We start from the raw sequence: 18,473 nt of genomic DNA, 5'->3' as shown, positions 1-18,473 counted from the left end.
GGATAGAAGCTCAAACTCTTGCCTTTGCTTCTAGTTGTTGACAAATTCGACTTTGCCCTGCAATCTGCTAGCCGCCTGGTTAGCTCAGATGGCAGAGCGGCTGCCCCGGAAAGACTGTGGTCCCTGATTCGAGTCCTGGACCAGGACGAATGTTTCTTCAACTGCGAGGTTTTCTTTCGAGGAACCCGTATGGGTTTCCTTGTAGCAATTGCTACGAACGGGTGGATGTTGATTTTCCCTTTAAAAATTACTTCTTTCCACTTTGTGGGTTTCCACAGAACTATTATGCAAAAGTTGTCCTCAAGTTTCACGTTTACCTCAATCTTGTGCACCTTTTGCTTGCCCCTTGCTTTCCTACCCCCTGTGAATGATGCAGGGAGCCGATGCATTACTGGCGAACAGCTAAGCCAGGATGGAACCGTGGTGAACGATTCACACGCAGAAGTAATAACAAGGAGGAGCTTCCTCAGGTGAGCCAACGTCAGCACTCACGAATGCCTATAAGATGGCGTCAAACGTAAATTCAAGTTAATGTAGACGTTGTAGTTTAGGCTCCTAGAATGGCAAATGGGTTACTTGTGCTGTGAGGGGAGCAAAGCTTGCTTGCACCGGAAAGGACGCAAGCCTGTAAGACTGGTGTTGGTGCCACTTTAACCCCGCAGAGCCCGGACACCATTCCACATCACGGAAAATTAGAACTTGTTTAAATTTATTTTTGTCTATGGAGAGCACATCCATACCAAAAAACAATGAAATACTATTATTTGTGTTAAATATAAAATATTGTAGTAATTGCTTAGTACTGATTGGTTTCCGAACTATTCATAAATGAAACTTCACTCCGTGTATCATGCATGCAGTTGTCGGCTTTGCATTAAGTTCCAGTGCTTAAATCGTAATTTTTGAGGTATCAAGCACTACGTAGCATTAATGGTACGTTCACGATTGCGGGGTTAAGTGAGCTTCTGTCCCCATTTACCTTAGGGTTCTTATGATGTTTTCATCAACGGTATCATCAATGACATGAAGTAAGGCATACTCTGTAGCTTCAACACATTTTTGCAGTTAAAGTATATTCGACGCAGAGTCTGCCTGACACTAACAGCATGTTCAGCGTTTCTGCATACTACTAAGTTTTCTTGGCTACTACACTCTCTTCTCTGGCACTACTTGTCAGAAGGGTGTAATTGTATCTTTATTCAGAAAGCAACTGCAATTTTCTTTTTCTCTGTTTAATCCATCCTCCAAGCCATGTATTGATAGTGTGTGCTGTCTTCCGTGGTCGTGTTGTTGCAGGTTTCTATACCAGCAGCTCAAGAACTACGGGCCGGGGAAAGAGCATGCCATCCTAGAGCCCACGGAGGACGGTCAGCGCATCCGGATCAAGCCGGACGTCTCTTTCCACTTGTACATTTCCACCGCGCCCTGCGGCGACGGGGCCCTTTTTGCCCAGTGCGTTCCTCTTCCACCTCTCTCTCTCTTCTGCCTCACCTTGACAGCTTTCTCGTTACGGTGTGCTAAAGCTTGTTGAAGGGCCTTAGCAGAATTGAGTGTGGCAATTTTTATCTGTTTGTGATTGGTCTTACCACCTGTTCTGGAACACTGTAGTTAACTAAATTTATGCCATACTTACTAATTCAATAAATACCCAGCTCTAGTTCACCCTCGATTTTAATGTGCACCTGATTTTTCATGGCAAAAGATGGACATTGCAATGCCATTAGTTGTGATGGGCGCTACAATTTTCGTACTTCACGAGATGCAAAATGCGGTGCCACTGATTGTTCCTTCGGCAGATTTTCATGGTGAGAGAGAGAAACGGCCATTTGTTTTCACGTGATAAAAGAAAATTTATTGCATTCAAGTGGACCGAATGTCACTTATCAGGCACCAGTCCTAGATGTTGTGCAATGTTGACAAACTTGCAGCATTTGCCAGAAGGTTCTAGAACCCGCGGTACACGTAAGTGCGACCTTCAAGATTGGTGGAAGGGGAGATTGGCTATTGTGATTTTGATTTTATACGTGATTCTAACTTGCATGTCATGGTTAGGTGAATTACAGTAGAAGCTCGTTCATACGTTTTGGAGAAAAACCGCGAGAGAACCCGTACTAACCGGGAAGACGCACAATCCGAAGTAACAAAAAAATATGACAGACCGAACTGTTTCGGCATCTATGTAATGCGAAGCGTCGTGCAGATCGTTGTGGCACAGATCGTTGTGGCACGGGACGTCGACGTCCGTCAACTGGTGGAGCTCTGGCGGCCTGGGACGCGTTTTGTTGTTTTTCTATTATGGGGTGTTCTAAAAGGACGACGGGAAACCGAAACAAAGTCGAGCTGGTGGGCAATGCCGGATGCCGCTGAAGCGAAACGTGATGCCCACGTTGGGCCACCTGCAGCAGGGAACGGCGGCGCGTTACGCTTATCGCGTGCTAAAAGCGTGCAGTATGCTACCTGTGGCACTCTGCACGACGCGCTGTAAAACGAATAGGTGAAGATACTTATTGCAATATGTTTGGCAGCAATAGCTCTGAATGCGGCGTGCGATGGCCCGGGTGGAGATTTGCTGGTACCAGAATAAGAAACTGTGCTTACCATCATTTTCACGTGAAACGGGTGGCTATATACTGTTCCCATTTGTGAGTGCCTCGTGCCATTTCTTGTTCACATGGGATCTGGCGGCCACAAATTGTATGTGATTGCAGTGTGCAGCAGGGAACGGCGGCATGTTTTGGTTATTGCCTATTAAAACCGCACCACACGCTGTGAAACAGATTGGCGAAAATGCTTATTGCAATAGGATTGGCAGTGATAGCTGTGGAATGCCGCGTGCGACGACCCTGGAGAAGATTTGCCAATACTGAAATGAGAAACCGGGCGCGCCGCCCTCATCACGTGAGAGGGACAGGCGAGAACTGCGGTAAAGCTGCCGCGACGGGCAGCTATATACTGTTCGCGATAGCGCATTCCTGGCATTTTCTGTTGCATGGCATCCAACGGCCAAAAAACGTATCATACGATTGCAGTTTGGAGACGTACTGAACGTTGGGGCTGAAAAACCAGTTTTTCCAGGAATGTATGAACCGGTAAAAATTGAGCTTAACTCCATTGGGTCATTTTTTGTGTTTTCGATTGCGAACATTGCCACCAGGAAAATGTACATAACGGGAACTTGTCAACGAGGTTCTACTGTATAAGAAAAAAAATGTGCAGTATAATTGAGAAAATGTGTAATTTCTGGAAGAGATTGTGGGGAATTTTGTTGGGCAAATTGGGGGCACCTTTCTGTGCTAGTAGTGTGTTCTCGTGAGGTCTGGCACAGGTCCCGCAGCTGAGCAGCACTGATCATTATGACATCATGTTATGACAGCAACATTGTGAAAATCTGCTGCGCGAAGTGGGGAATTTTCATTGGCATTAAGACAGCTTGTTGTGTAGTTGTTTTTCCTTGGTTTGGCTGCTTAGTGGAGGCTACCTAGAAAGCACAAGAAAATTGGTCAAAGCGCTTTGAAGTTTGTGCTCCGTGGGAACACATGATTATGAAGGCACTTGTTAGGTTTGCATAGCCTGTGCTTCTCGTTTTTTTTCCTCTCATGGTAATCCTAAACTTTGGCATTGTCGCAGCAACAAAAACCACAGAAATTTAGCCGAAGTAGTCGAGGGAAACCTCCATTAGTCGGGTGATCTAGAAAGACGCATTTTTGTATTGCGAGACATTTGCTGAAGTTGCATGCTAGAGCTGGCTGAGAGGTGGGCCTCGGATTTACGCATTCTTTTTTTCTTCACACCCACACAGCACGACGAAGCCAGACGACAAGAACAAGACACAGGATCAGAACAGCGAACAGCATCACCCACTCTTCACCAAGAGCTGCCAGGGGCTCCTGCGAACAAAGCTGGAAGCAGGTGAGAGCCACGTACGGTACACGTACAGTACAGAACACGTACAGTACAGTACAGTAGATCATATGTACACGTACAGTAGATCATATGTAGGGGGCCGTAGGGCACTGAATCTGTACGCCACGATGCAAAGGCGTCGCCATTTCTGCATTTGCCAGCCGGTTTGAGAGAGCTTTTGCAAACAAGGGAAGGCATGAGGGTGTGCGCGCCACACAGAACTCCTACCCCTGCCCTGTTTAATGTTGCTGCATTCTCTGCACCACAGCACTCTAGACAGAAGTGTGTGGGTGGTTGGCAGTACAATCGAATGACAAATCAAGATGGGCATTTCGAAGCCATGGGACATTGGCATCTTCCTGCTGTTGGAAAAGACGTGAAAACATGTAAAGAAGTGACCGGACAGGAAATAGCTGGACCGAAAAACGATTGGACTGGGCACTCTTTCTTGTCCGACCGTTTCTTTACACGCTTTTGCATCCTATTATGCCATAATAAGCATAGGCCAGCTACACTAGGCCAGCAACAAGTAGTGATACAGATCTGGCATGAAGCCCAGATGCAGGCACATGCAAATATGTCTCCAGATACCGCTAAACCTTCTCTCTCTCACACACATAAAAATGTGTGTGTGTTCACGCAAAGCTCTTGCTTACACTTACCCTTTGTCCACTGCAAGGGTGGCTGCAGTGGCTAAAATTGCTCGGAATGTTCAGACAAGCCTGAGTCATCTGTGGCATTTGTATAGCCAACATTGCAGCTCAACAGAGCATGTTATCGTAGAGTCCTACTAGCATAGGAGATACACTATAGTACAGCAGACTTCTGTTAATTTGGCTCCGGTTAACTTGATTTTTCACTTAAGGGGGCACACCCCTCTTTGAAAAATTTTTTTTATTTGTGGATTGATTGCAATGAAACTTTCATGTTTCATTAAGTTTTATGCACTGATTCTAAATCTGCATTTATTTTTTCCATACAACAAACAGTTTTCAAAATATTTACAATATTATGTTTTTCATTTGGAGTTTGATAATTTCCCAAACAATTGATGCAGTGATAAAATTTAGCATATCAAATTAATGTTTAACATCTAAGGAATGTAGTAAAACAAGAATGAGTCTCCTAGGCCAATTAGGTCTAAAGCTAGGGGTTGCCAAACCCATTGCAGTAAAAGTTCCCTCACCTGCTTTATACAAAGTAACTTTAAAAAAAATGTTACTGACCAATATGCGCAGTGAAATTAGCCTTACTACAGAGAGTAAGAGTTTCTGTTTTCAGGGAAAAAAAAATTACTGTGCTAGCACAAATACAAACAGAAATATGTTCACTCCAAAACTGCTAGTGTGTCAAAATTGTAGTTTTGAGAAAATGAAGAAAAACGGTTTCAAGCACCTTTATGAGAACGAAAGCACCTCAAATTACGAAAATGCACCTGGGGAATAATCTGGGTGCATCCCAGATTGGTGCTTCTTTTTTGCCATCGTCTGGAGGCCTAGTGACAATGCCCGTTTTTTCCTGGAAGCAGTGGTGCGACGCAAGTCTTTTTCTTTGGCTCTTTTTGAGCCGGAGTCTGTCACATTCATATTCATTTCTTGAAGAATGGCTGTTGCTGCATATTCATTTCCAGTATTGAAGCGTAGCACTGCTTCTGCAACGGCTGCCTCCACAGCAAAAAGGGAGAAATGCTGCTCTTTGGAAATCATACTCCAGATGACTGAGTGGAACGATTCATTGGAGTTTTGGGTTCTCCCTCGCTTGCACCTATTCAGCAGCTTTACATCTGCCAAGCGCTCATACACAGGCAAAAGGGCCTTTGCCACGTCCGCTGGCAAGTTATACCTGTGCCTTGGTTGTGGCTCACCTTTTGCTGTTGCCGCATTATGACGGCACCAAGAATCCTTGCCACTTGGGCACAGGCTGTGGTTAGAGCAGCTGTCAGTTGACGTGACATGGTGGTACGTTGCCATTACCGCTCTCTGCATGGCGTCAACATCACCACAATGAGACTTGAGTGCTCGACCATAATAGGCACTCAGCCTGTTGATGAGGTCTGCTGTGAGCCTCCCCTTGCCACCAAGTCCCCGCATGCCTTCAATTTTGTGCTTCTGGAGCAGGTTTCGAAGCGCTGCACCCATACGTTTTTGTACATGATTGATGCAGTCTTCTTTCTGAACATCTACAAAGCCGTACACCTTTGCATCCTTGATAGCATTAAAAGTGCGGCTGTCACCGTCGCACAGCATGGTTGTGTACTTTACTTTGTTGCGTTCTAAAGAACGCTGGAACAAGATTAATCCAGCCTCAACTTCCATTTGGCCAGATTTACAATCGGTGTTCTTCTGGCACTGATGGGATTTCCTCCATCCAGCATACTCTTCAGAGTCGGGTGTGGGTCCAATTTCACAGCCCAAACAAAAGTTTGAAAGCACGACGTAGTCCAGGATGTAGCCGGTAAATAGCTCCGCCACTGCGCCTACTCCTATATGCGAAGAATGGCCCCGCGTCATCCAGGTGCCATCAAAGCACACAGCAATGTTGCCTTTGTGTCCAAAACACAAGTTTTCGTAAAGTGCAACCGCTTTTTCTGCGCACTGCACCATAACAGCCTCAGCTGCATGCGTCGCACCGGGGTTCAGAGTTTTTTTCAAATGCTGCTGAAACGTCTTGTTGTGGAGACCTCGGCCAGACAGGCCCATCGCTGCGAAAATGTCATTCATGGCTGTCTGGCCGTTACCTGTTGCGAGCATCGCACGCCCGGCAAGGATATTAATTTCAAACGGGTTGCATTTCTTTTCACCCTGTACCCGTCGCGAACTCCACTCAGTCGCTACCTCACCGCACCTCTCGCAGATCAGCATCAGTTTCACTGCGAGGCCGTACTCGCGATCTCCTGTCACCATCTCCGCGCGTCCTTGACAAGTCTGGCAGCGCAAAAAGCCAAGGAGGGAGTTTATCGCACGCATGTCGACGGCAGTAAACGCTGCCTTACGTTCGTCTGTTACCGACGCTGCCGCGCCGCCGAGGTCCGTGAATGGCTCCATCTTTCGCGTCGTTGCTGCCCGCGACGCAAGCCGCTCGAGCGTAGCCTTTTCACGAGCGCTTGCCTCCCTTACGTCGCTGTCGGTGACAGTTTTAGAGTCAATTCTCACTCGGGCGGACACTTCAGACGCGTCGGGTGCGCTGTCCACCGATGCAACTTCCAGCGAGGCATTGTTTGGTTCTCCGCGGCAGGGCGGTTGCCCGTCCGTGCGTCGGTCGGCGAGTCTGGCGTCCGCAGGCGTGTTGGCTGCACTGTCCAGCGAAGCATCGTCCAGCGAAGCATTTTCTGCTCCTCCACGACAATCGGGCGGCTGACGATCCGCAGAAGTGATGGGTGCACGGTTCAGCGATGCGTCGTCCAGCGATGCATTGTTTGCTTCTCCGCGGCTATCATGCGGCTGCTCGTCGGCACTTGCTCCTCGTCGGTCGCTGGCTTCAGACGGAAAAGAAGACGATTCCCCTACTTTCTTCTTCGTTTTCCTTCGTCTCCGGCCGAACATATACACCGAATGGTGCTTCTTCGGTCCCCCTGGCATAGTTCCGTGCAGTACCGAGGACTCGCTCAAAATGGCGGCATGTGCAGTGCTCATGCCAGGGCAACCGGCGTAAGCCTATCAGGTTGTGCCATTCGGGTCACGTGCTTTTTCCGACCAATAAGAACGCGCGTTGAAGAAAACTTTGCGCTTGTTTTATTTTACTGCGGCTGGCACATGGTGGCTGGCCGAGAGAGGGAGGGAAGCCAGACGCGCGAGCTTTCAAACAAGACCAAGATGGCATAGGTGCGGCTTTTCGTTTTTGCGCGGCGCGCGGTCGTAACTAGCGCTGTTTGTCCACAATTTAAAGGGCGCTTTTAGAAACTACACTATTTTAAATCGACATTACGGCGCAATTACGCATAAGATTTAAATCGAAATTTGCTCAAAGGTGCAGAATTATGCCATGAATCCAAAAATGAAAAGATTGAAAATCGGGCTTTTTGACCGATTTTTGGTCCCAAAGAGCCGTGTCTCCCCTTAATTCGATTGCCATCGAAGGTCACGGTCAGCGCCCATCTGTTTCTATGGGCCCTAACTTTCGTAATCCGATACTAAAATTGGCCTTTGCCGGACAATTCAAACTTGACCAGTCAACATGCCAAACGCCTGATCCCCATGGCACCCCCCCCCCCCTCCACCTCTCCGCCGGAAGATTCGGCCGAAAATAATGGGCACAGTGCAGTCGGAATATGAAGCTGTAACTACATTTGCGGCGTCATTATGCTTTACCACATAACACAGCTGTACTTTGGCGAAGCTGATGTCAGTCCCATCAGGGTTGAATTAACAGAAGTTGACTGTACCAGAAGACTTACGTGTGAACTGCATTGCTTGCAGAGGCATCTCATGACAATGTGTTTAACCAAATGCATAGAACTACCATATTTACTCGATTCTAACATGCCCTTGATTGTAATGCACACCCATTTTTCGTGACATAAAGAAAGAAAAGTCCTTTGCAGTACTGCGCACCTCATTATTTCATACAGAAATACAACTTTCTCTCATTTGGAAAAAACAAAGATTGGAAACGTTTCTATCATTTGGAAACAAAAACAAAGCATGTCTGGGTCAGGATGAATTCTTCTCCAAAACTGTTGTCAAAGTCCCCATCCTAATACTGTACCTGAATGTTTTTTGTACTGTGTGTGAGCAGTCTTCTTTGTCTCGCAGCTGCCAGTCTATTATTGCATGCAGCATGTAACTCCTGTTTTGTTCATTCTTTACTGTTAAACCAGAGCAGCCCGTTCCCACATTTCGTTGACGGAACTCCTTTTTTGAGCCTGGAGGAATGAAAAGCAGGGGCAGCACGTGTTCATTAGGCAGAGCTTCTGACTGCATTTTTAACCTTGCCACTTACTAGTCACCGTAGACAAATCGTACGGCAAGGGGGTACAGAAAAATGGAATGACAGGCCATACTGATCAGAGAGGAAGAAAGTAGAGGGCTTCCGAAATGAAAGCTTGTGCTTTGGTTTATTGGTTCTTTATCATGAATGCGAAGTCGTGCTGCTTAACTCCTAACAAGACACAAACGAAGAATTATGATCACATACACAGGATGATGTACCAATCATCAACGGTTTTATTCACATTGAGAAAAAAATATATATAAGGTACATGATCTCAAAAAGCGAGTAACAAACCAGGAAAAGATAGGGATGTGAAACTTGCACGTCCATCCACAAACAGTGCTGCCTCCTGGTTTTCGCTAGGTGACGTTTCACGGCACCTACAGCCAAGTGTACAACACGGTACTCATAGGGACCCCAGGACGTCAAGTCATCTCTCTAGTTTTCTCTCTCTTTGGCAAGTGTCCATTTTACCTGCAGTCATGCATAGCTTAGAAAACAGGACGTAATGCGCCGTTGTTTCACCGTGGTGACAACCATCCGTGGCTGCGTTCTCTGCTTCTTCTAGGCGAAGGCACGGTCCCCGTGGACCTGACTACAGACTACCAGACCTGGGATGCCATCCTGCAAGGTGAACGACTGCGTACCATGTCCTGCAGCGATAAGATTGCTCGCTGGAACGTTCTCGGTCTGCAAGGGGCTCTGCTCAGCCACTTTCTGCAGCCTGTCTATCTGAGCTCCATCACCCTGGGTGAGTTGTAGTGCTGAACACCTGATTGATGCCTATGACAGCAATTATTAGAGGTCCATTAACAGTGACCTGCTGTCGTAGCTTTGTGGCTATGGTGTTGTGCTGCCGAGCTCGAAGTCCCGGCTTTGATCCCAGCCGCGGTGGCCATATTCAAATGGGGGCAGAATGTAGAAGTGCTTGTGTGCTAGATTTATGTTTATGTTTAAGTACCCCTGGCGGACAGAGTTAATCCAGACTACGGCGTGCCTAATGGTCATATTGTGGTTTGGCTCACAAAACCCCCAAATTTAATTTGTTTTTTTTCATATACATGGAAGAATTCAGTGCCAATAATTAGGTGGAGCGATGAAATTAGGAAATTCGCGGGCGCTTGTTGGAATCGGTTGGTGCAAGACTGGGCTAATTGGAGATCACAGCGAGAGTCCTTCGTCGTGCAGTGGACATAAAATATGGTGATGGAGATGGTGATGGGGGGTTGGGGGTGATGGTGATGATGATGATGATTTGCGGACTGTGCGATACTATAAATAAGGACGATAACTGGGGGCGCGTAAATACACAGGATCTCACCGAATTGAATAGTATGAATTGAAAACATCTAATATATGTAGAATATTCGAGAAATCAAACCCTGGCTTTTCGATTCACGAATCAAGCTATTCATTATTCAATGCTGGCATGCTTGGGCACTGTGCCAAGAATGCCATCGCTCGTAGATGTCGATGTGTCTTGCGTGAGACATGTAAAGTTGAGGATGACTCCAGTAGTGACAGTCCAAAAATACAGCACACCTTTTTTTTTAGCCACTTATGGAATAAAGTCACTTATTTTCTGACCAATCTGGCATTTTAGACTTCTGATAATTCATGCCTTCTGGCGGTCCACAACGAGTCTGAATTATCAATTGGAAACTGGAAATAATTAAGCTGATGATGATGTTGAACTTCTAGTCTTGGTCAAGGGAGTGAGAGAGTCACGTTAGTATAGAAATCTTTCTGTCTTGTAATGTGAAGTGTTTGTAGACCCAAGGTGTACTTGACATCTCTGGAGCACGTGTGAAGGTAATAATTAACCTGATGATGATGTTGAACTTGTGGTCTCGGTCAAGGGAGTGAGAGAGTCACTTTAGTATAGAAATCTTTGTCTTTATTTGTAATGTGAAGTTTTCGTAGACCCAAGGGGTGCTTGACATCTCTGGGGCACACGCGCGCAGGTAATCTGTATCACCACGGGCACCTGTCTCGGGCGGTGTGTTGCCGTCTGGAAGGAGAGCCCGGGCTGGATAGCCTGTTGCCGACACGCTACACCCTGCACCACCCGACACTGGGCTGCGTGAGCGGCCACAACCCACCCCGCGACACCGAGAAGACCAAGCCCTATTCCATCAACTGGTGCGTGGGTGATGAGCGCCCAGAGGTTACCAACAGTGGCACCGGCATGCGCCAGGACAGGTGAGCGTTCCGACGCCGCGCCTTTTGCATTCAGACGCACGAGTGAAGTCTTGCGACTGGCGGCACCTCTCTTCGATGTTTCTTTTTTTTTTTTTTTTTTACCCATTGGCTTCCACGGCCAGCGATTCACCGGCAGCTCAACAGACAGCTGTTTCTGGCTATTTTTCATAGATGGCAGCACATTGCGGACTATTTTCCACTTGTTTTGAGTTTCGCACACACTAGACGAACGTACCGTATTTACACGATTGTAAGTCGACCCCTTTTTTAAAATTTGAAAGTCTGAAGTTGGGGGGTCGACTTACAATCGAAACCAAAACATGGCCCCGCCAAAAAAAGCCATACCAACGAGAGCTACAACGTAGTTACAATTTTATGTTTGCTCTATGGCCCTCCCCGTATCTTTTCGCTATCCCGCATGTTTGTTCGCTTTTTGGAAGGGTTTTTCAACATTTTTGAGAGTCTTACAGTGCATGAAACACTCATGGGGGGGTGTCGATAGTTGATAAAAGCGCTGCTGTTCCCATTTGCGGCGGCACCCTCAGAATGGCGGCGCTTGCGGGGAGTATCGGTAGTTCATGGAAGAGCAGACACCGCTCGCGGGTTTCTCTTTCTCTGTTTAAAGGCATTGGTATTGGTTTGACTAACTTCTTGACGCGCTCCACTTCGGCTACGTGCTACTTCTACGCTTCCCCAGTCGTCATGAGTGCTGCAGGCCCACTAATCTTTCGGCACTCGTTCACAGCAGCGTTCAAGAGGGCTGGCATCCTTTATGCCGAAGAAACAAATCACTGCGCAGCGGGCCGCAATTTCGATGTTTCTAAACGGGTGGTGCGAGAGTGGCGACTGCAGCGAAGCGAAATTTTCACCCTGTGGCAGCAAGTGAGAAATTTCCCACGTGCCGAAGTCTGGGTGCTTTCCGGAGCTTTAGGCTAAGCTTGCGGCGTACGTCGCTGAAATGCGTGATTGGTCCCTGCCATTGAAGTGTGACGTGGTCATGAAACAAGCCCGGACCTTCGCCTTAATTTTAAGGTTCTGCTCCGCCGTGAGTACAACGAGTGGCTGGCGGCAGAAGACTGCGAAATTACGCCAACCGGACCTGTCAAAAGAGCCTCCCTGACGGCTACGTGTGGTTGGGTGCATTTGGCATGGGCTGCTGTTCTGCAAGATGTCCTGGTGCGGTCGTTCGCCAAATTTGAAATTTCGCTGGACCACGACGCGCTGTGGGACCGCAGCAACGATGACGATGGCAGCACTAGTGAAGACGAGTAGTCCAGTGACCATGTCAGCTACTAATAAATTTTCGTTATCGAATGCGCCCTCTGGTTTTTTTTTTTTTCCGGTCAAGCGATATGGGGGGGTCGACTTACATTCGAGTCGACTTACAATCGTGTAAATACGGTATTTGTTTGCGCTTTCAGCTGGAATTGCTTTTAAAACAATGGAAAGGTTCCTGCTGGTCGGACTCCGCTCTGTTGTTGTAGACGTTGCAACCAGAGCACCGGGCTTGGAAAAAAGTGTACACGCTTTCGAGTGGGCTTGTTTTTGTTTTTTTTTAAGCACGTATAGTAAAGGCTTGTTAGTTCACTACTGGTTAATTCGAAATTTCGGATAATTCGAAGTAGTCGCCGCGGTCCGTCCAACAATGTACAGTAGAACCCCGCTGTTACGTTCCTCACTGCTGCGTTTTCCCGGCTGCTACGTCGTTTTTATCTGGTCCCGGCATAGCTTCCATAAGATCCAATGTATCAGGAACCCCGCTGTTACGTAGTAGCTGTGAAAACGTTCCTGCATGATGCGTCGCAACCCGAACCCGCCTGGGCTAAAGTAGGCAATGCGCTCCAACCGCCATTTTGGTTTTTGGCGAGTTTTGACCGGGCTTGGCCGGGCTTGGCTATGGAACTGGCTGCAAGAAGCCGCACGCCAGTTCGAGAGGTCGCCAATAGATGGCCGTACGTGAAAAATGCTCTCACTATCGCTGTGATTACGGTCACGGCATGGTTTATTGGACGGGTCGACTCACGGAGGAAGGAAACTCAGGAGAGGCCCTGACGTCACTCTTTGTGAAGCTATAGCTAAAGGGAAGCCGGAAGTTGGCGTTGCTCATGGCGTTGCTCCGCCTATCAGGCCAACTCTCTTCTCTTGTTTACATTTCTCGCGAAACCACGCCGCGCTGCGCAGAACCGGGCTGCTCGGATGCGCGCGCTCCGCAGCAATACTAAACAATCGTTAGCACGTTAGCATGATTACGCCAAAGAGGGCAAAATTTCCCACGGATGTTCCTTCGTCCGTTGCCATTGCCATGGCGCGGTGACGACGAGAAGCACGAGCTGCATGATGCTGGGGAGTTGCCAAATCCTAGCTTTGGAGGAGCCGTCGCGGCTCTGGACCTCCTCCGCAGGTACGTCGCACCTCACAGCGACGCAGACAGCAATGCGGCCTTCCAGGCTATTGAGAAACGTGCGACGATTTCTAGCGAGCGAACGAAACTGCAAGTCACCATTCTGGACTTCTTTAAGGTCTAAGCGCACTCTGTGGAAATAAATTGTCTATAGTTGAAGCTGTACTTTTTTCATTGATTTTCGGAACTTTCCTCACTGTTGCGTTTTCCCGGCTGTTAAGTTTTTTTTCCTCGGTCACAGGATCTGTGACCGAGGAAAAACACTTATAACACTTATAAACACTTCTAAACACGCTTCACACGTCCGTCGAAGCCGCCACAGCGCATATCACAAGAGGGCCACCTCGCAACTACATTCGGATGTTGCCGGCGCGCAAGAAGGAAGCGCGGAAACATGCACGCTTGCATTCTCGGAGGGACATGCATGCGTGCAGGCATCGGTCTCGACACCAGGGCTGCGCCGCTAGAAGGGGAGGAGGGTCGCTTCGCCACGCGCTTCAGTACAGTCAACAACTGAATTTCAGAAAATGCCGGTAATTCCGACACCTTCACAACACCGCCACAAGCCCCATAGAGCCATGGTTGTAAGATTTCAAAGAGAAACGCTCATTTGGGCTTTAACTTCAAAAATGTTGCACCTCAGGTTCTAGCTGAGGCAGAGCAATAAGGTTGGTCTTGCAGCATTCTTTGAATCATACAGAAGCCACTGATACCCTATATAGCAAAATCTAACCAACAGATATTTTGCAAATCTTTGTAGAAAATAATGAAAGGAAGCGTGCATAAAATTGGAACCAAAGGACATATACAGTCAACGACTGAATTTTCGGACATGCCTGATATTTCGGATGTCTTTGCGCACTGCCATGAGCCCCATAGAATCAATGTATAAGGACATCTGAAGTTTTGGACGCTCGAACCCCCCGCCGTCCAATTTTCCGGACTTTTTGATGCAACGGAAGGTCCTTTGGCTCCTCGCACAGCGCCCTTGCGCAGGAAATCGACTTGCAGCCAAAGCATATCACCGCTTTGAACCACAGCTAGCCAAATCTAGCCGTCACACACCGATTTGGTCTGGCCACGCTGGCTCTGTTCATCGCCGTACTTCCACTTCCGCCTCCGGCGGAGTTTCCGGAGCGGCGCCATTTCATTTGTTTGCGTAGGTCACGTTTTGGCTAGCGTGGTGTGTGGTTGTGCTGCTGTGTCAAGTGTGCTCCGCGACACTAGGCCTAGGTGCTTCGACGCTCGTCTGCGAACTCCACTGTTCGCAACTTGAGGATTTCGCTTGCCTTCGATGGCCCCCACTCCGTCTTCGTCGTCCTCACCAATGGCATCAAAGCGCGGAAAGCAGTACCGTCGGTTAACGATGGAGAAGAAAGCCGCCATTATTAAGCAAGTTGTGTGTGGCCCATCGCAGGCTGACGTGAGCAAGGAGTTCGGCATGGAGCAACGAGTCAGGTTGTGGGGGATTCAGAAGACTCCGATGTTGAAAATGAGGAGCCAATGCCTGCGCCGCCTACAAGCGCCAAGTTGACGTGAGGACTGTTGACTCTTTCATCGGTGTACAGTGCTGACATGACCCTTGCTCAGATCGAAGTGAATATGATCGCATGCAACCGGAATGCCGTCCAAACAACAATCAACAAGTTCTTCAAGCCACTGCAGCAATAAAACCGGCTGCCCGACGATGCACACGTACATAATAAACTGGCAGTCGGCTGCATAGAGTTTTTGAATGCGTTTTTTTATAGCCACTTCACCGATGCTTTGGCAGGGTTTTGGAATCCTGGTACTTCGCCCTTTACCTCTAGATCCGAGAAAAAAAAAGAAAAAAAAGTGCGTTTTTTGCATGCATTCATTTTTTCGGACTGCCTGAATTTTCTGACGTTTTTACGTTCCCTAGAGGGTCTGAAAAATCGGTCGTTGACTGTACAGTCAAAACTCAGTATAACAAATAATGTGGGTCTGCTGAAAATCTTTGATTATTTTAAAGGGTTGTTGTAGGGAAAGCCCCAAAATGTACCATTCCTCCCATCAGTGATAAGTTATCACCGTTTGAGCTATCCCCAAAAACGTTGCTGTTCACTTTCGGCCCTCGCCGTTGCTATTTCATATAGATTCCGCTGCCACACACCACCGAAGCACCGTATAATGAGTGACGTGTGCAATGCAGGCGCTGAGAAAACCACTGACAAAAAGGAAGCTCCATGTCGCCTCCAAAGTGCAATGTTTATTGCTGTTTGTTGATTTTTCACATTCCTTGCCGTGGACACCGCAACTATCTCACTCGGGGTGGACACCTGATCTATGCCAAAATGCAAGTGCATGTAAACGACACCGTCCGGAAAGTGCTGAGTGCAACCCTGCGGCATTCTCCCCGCAAGTACAGAGGTTACATTTCTTGGGGGCCCTAGCTAGTACAGCTGTAGAAGGAAGCGCGAAAGAAGGAAGAGGCGTGTCTCCATTTCTAGGTGACACTTTCCAGGGCTATACCTGGGTGGAGCGTCGCTTGGAAAACCCGGTGCGTCGTTGCCTCCGCGACAGATTTAAAAGGAAATTCTCTCCCACATTTTTTTATTGAGCGCCGCGTCAGATTTTCCGAACCTGCACGTTGCGGCGTCCGCTTTTTGCGCCTCGTCATCTGCTAGCCTACTGTTTTAGCTGCCTGGAAAGATACACAGAAATCTAAGAATCCCCAGATTTTGGAATATTAGTTCATAGTACTAAGGCATTGTTAACATGACACGGAAACTGAATAACGATCATTATTCTGAAAAGTTCAGTATTCCGAAGTTCATAGTTATACTGAAATATTTTTACATTGAAACCATGAGAAGTCAGCAGGGGATTTCTGAAAAGTTTGGTAGTTTGAAAAGTTTGTTAATACAGTGTTCGTATTAACGAGGCTTCACTGTATGTATAAGTTTCCAGCACCATAACTTGAAGAATAAATTTATATAAAAATTGTTGGTCTAATGCCCACATCTCCCCTTAAGGGGGGACGCGGCTTTCGTATTGCAAGAAATGACCAAAATAATTTATTTTTTGAAAAGCACATATTCCGTTTCTGTAACTCTTTTTTTATCTGATTCTGAAATATGAACGCTAAAAACCGCGTAGAAGTGCTCAAAAAAAATTTTGTAGCAGCCAACGTGATGAAAAAATTCCGTGGAAATTCCGCAAGAAAAAAAAATTCCGCAAGCCACGATATTTCCGCAACGGCGCAAACGAGCGGCACCATTTTGCCCGTGTTAGAAAGCTCGTTTCTCCATCTTTTGCCGCGCCAGCCACCTACTCCATTCAGAAGCAAGTGCACAAAAAGCAAATGATTCAAGGCCGTTCCAAGGCCTCCGATTGGCCACGCCCGTCACGTGGTCAACTGGAGCTTCGCCATTAGTCTCGTTGGCGGTGTGCGTCTTCTGCTACCGCACCGCCGTGCGCAGGCCACGGCTCTCGGCGTGCGATGTTCGTCTGTATTTGCGGTGTATAGGTTCAGAAACTTACATCTGATATCGCCCGTGACTCGCATGGGTGACAATCGCCTCGCTTTGTTTGTGAGCACGTACGGAGCATAGTTTATGCAGCGGACTCCACAAGTGATCGCATCTCGGCTCGCCAGGATCGCGAGCACTTGCGTAACGTAGCTGACTTGTGTTGTGATATGTGCCTGTGTACATATCAGCTTGCTGTCAGTGCGTGAGGAGCATAGTCTTGGAAGCTGTTTCGTGTTGTGATATGCTATTCTGGCCATATCGGCTCGACGCATTCATCAGTACTTGCGGAACTTGGCTGACTTATGTTGCGATATGCGCCTCTAGACGTATCGGCTCACCGTCAGTACCTCAGGAGCATAGTTTCGGAAGCTGGTTTGTGTTGTGATACGCTACTCTGGGCATGTGAACTCGGCGCATTCGTGAGTACTTGCGTAACGTTGCTTATTTGCATTGTGATATGCGCCTCTGGGCATATCGGCTCGCTGTCAGTACACGGGGAGCATAGTTTCGGTAGCTGGTTTGTGTTGTGATATGCTACTCTGGACACACCAGCTCAACGCATTCATCACTGCTCGCGGGCTGTAGTTTAGGAAGTTTGCTGGTGACCATGGGTCGACGACCGCTTAAATACAAGACGGCTCATGCTTACGGGACTCGTAAGCGAAAATCGCCGACAGTGAAAAAGACTGCTTCAAGGTCGCGTGGCAGTACTGCGCAGCATAGCACAGAAGTCACAGACGCGCAGCCAAGGACTCCACATATGGGCAGGTTGCGTACGCGTGCCGATGATGCCGTTCAGAAGCTGCCGCCGAGCACTTCACGCACGCGGAATGCCTACTTGTGTCGACGATGTTGAGGAGTCACTCCCTGACACTTCTTACGCGGGCGAAACATCTCGTGCGAGCAGCAGTCGCACCGTTGAGCTTGTCGTGCTGCGTTCCAAATCGTCAGATGCATCCTGCAATCACGTCTCGGATGTGTCCGATTATCGTCTTGGCGCTTCGTACGATGTTGCTACGCCATCTACAAGTACGGGCGGCACCATTCAGGCGCGCCTGGAGCCGCGTTTTGTATCGGCCAAAGCATCCTGGGAGGTCGCCGCGAAAGTGCAAGCAAAACTAAGTTCGGTGTCGGCGACTGCGCGGAAAATGGAACTGACGAGTGAAGGCGAGGTGCTTGCCGGTACGGAACAAGCGGAGGAGTTTCTCATCATTCAAGTGACTGCTCTTAACGCGCTTCTTGGCAAATCTAATTGCCAGCAGTGCTCCCAACCAGAACTTTCAGTTCAGCTGGGAACAAGACACGGATTAGCAGCGCAAATGATACTGACGTGCGTGTTTTGCGGCGCTGTCGTGAAGGGGTGGTCATCGCCGCGAAAGGAAGGTCGCAAAATTTTTGATGTGAATGTGAGAGCTGTACAGGCTGTTAAATGTATTGGCAAAGGGGCAACAGCTTTGACGAACTTCTGGTCAATAACGAATGTCTCCCATAGAAGGTTGCATCATAAAACATTTCAGAAACATCTCAAGGCTGAGTTCAGACCT

The 18,473-nt window shown here is 48.0% G+C and overlaps 1 protein-coding gene across 2 annotated transcripts in view; it reads left to right on the top strand.

Annotated features, from left to right (window-relative positions):
* LOC142560627 (uncharacterized) overlaps positions 1–18,473 on the top strand; it is a 140,337-nt gene that overhangs the window by 37,309 nt on the left and 84,555 nt on the right. For both annotated transcript variants that reach the window (XR_012823403.1, XM_075672852.1), the window contains exons 6-10: positions 377–470; positions 1,297–1,452; positions 3,800–3,909; positions 9,401–9,583; positions 10,797–11,034. Coding sequence is in view for 1 of the 2 variants with exons in the window: in XM_075672852.1 (XP_075528967.1) it covers positions 377–470; positions 1,297–1,452; positions 3,800–3,909; positions 9,401–9,583; positions 10,797–11,034 (781 nt within the window). In the remaining variant the exon portion in view is untranslated. The remainder of the gene's footprint in view (positions 1–376; positions 471–1,296; positions 1,453–3,799; positions 3,910–9,400; positions 9,584–10,796; positions 11,035–18,473) is intronic.

Source organism: Dermacentor variabilis, chromosome 10 (genome assembly GCF_050947875.1).
Source record: "Dermacentor variabilis isolate Ectoservices chromosome 10, ASM5094787v1, whole genome shotgun sequence".
In the NCBI taxonomy this organism is placed as follows: Eukaryota; Metazoa; Arthropoda; class Arachnida; order Ixodida; family Ixodidae; genus Dermacentor; species Dermacentor variabilis.
This window is presented reverse-complemented; position numbering and strand designations above follow the sequence as displayed.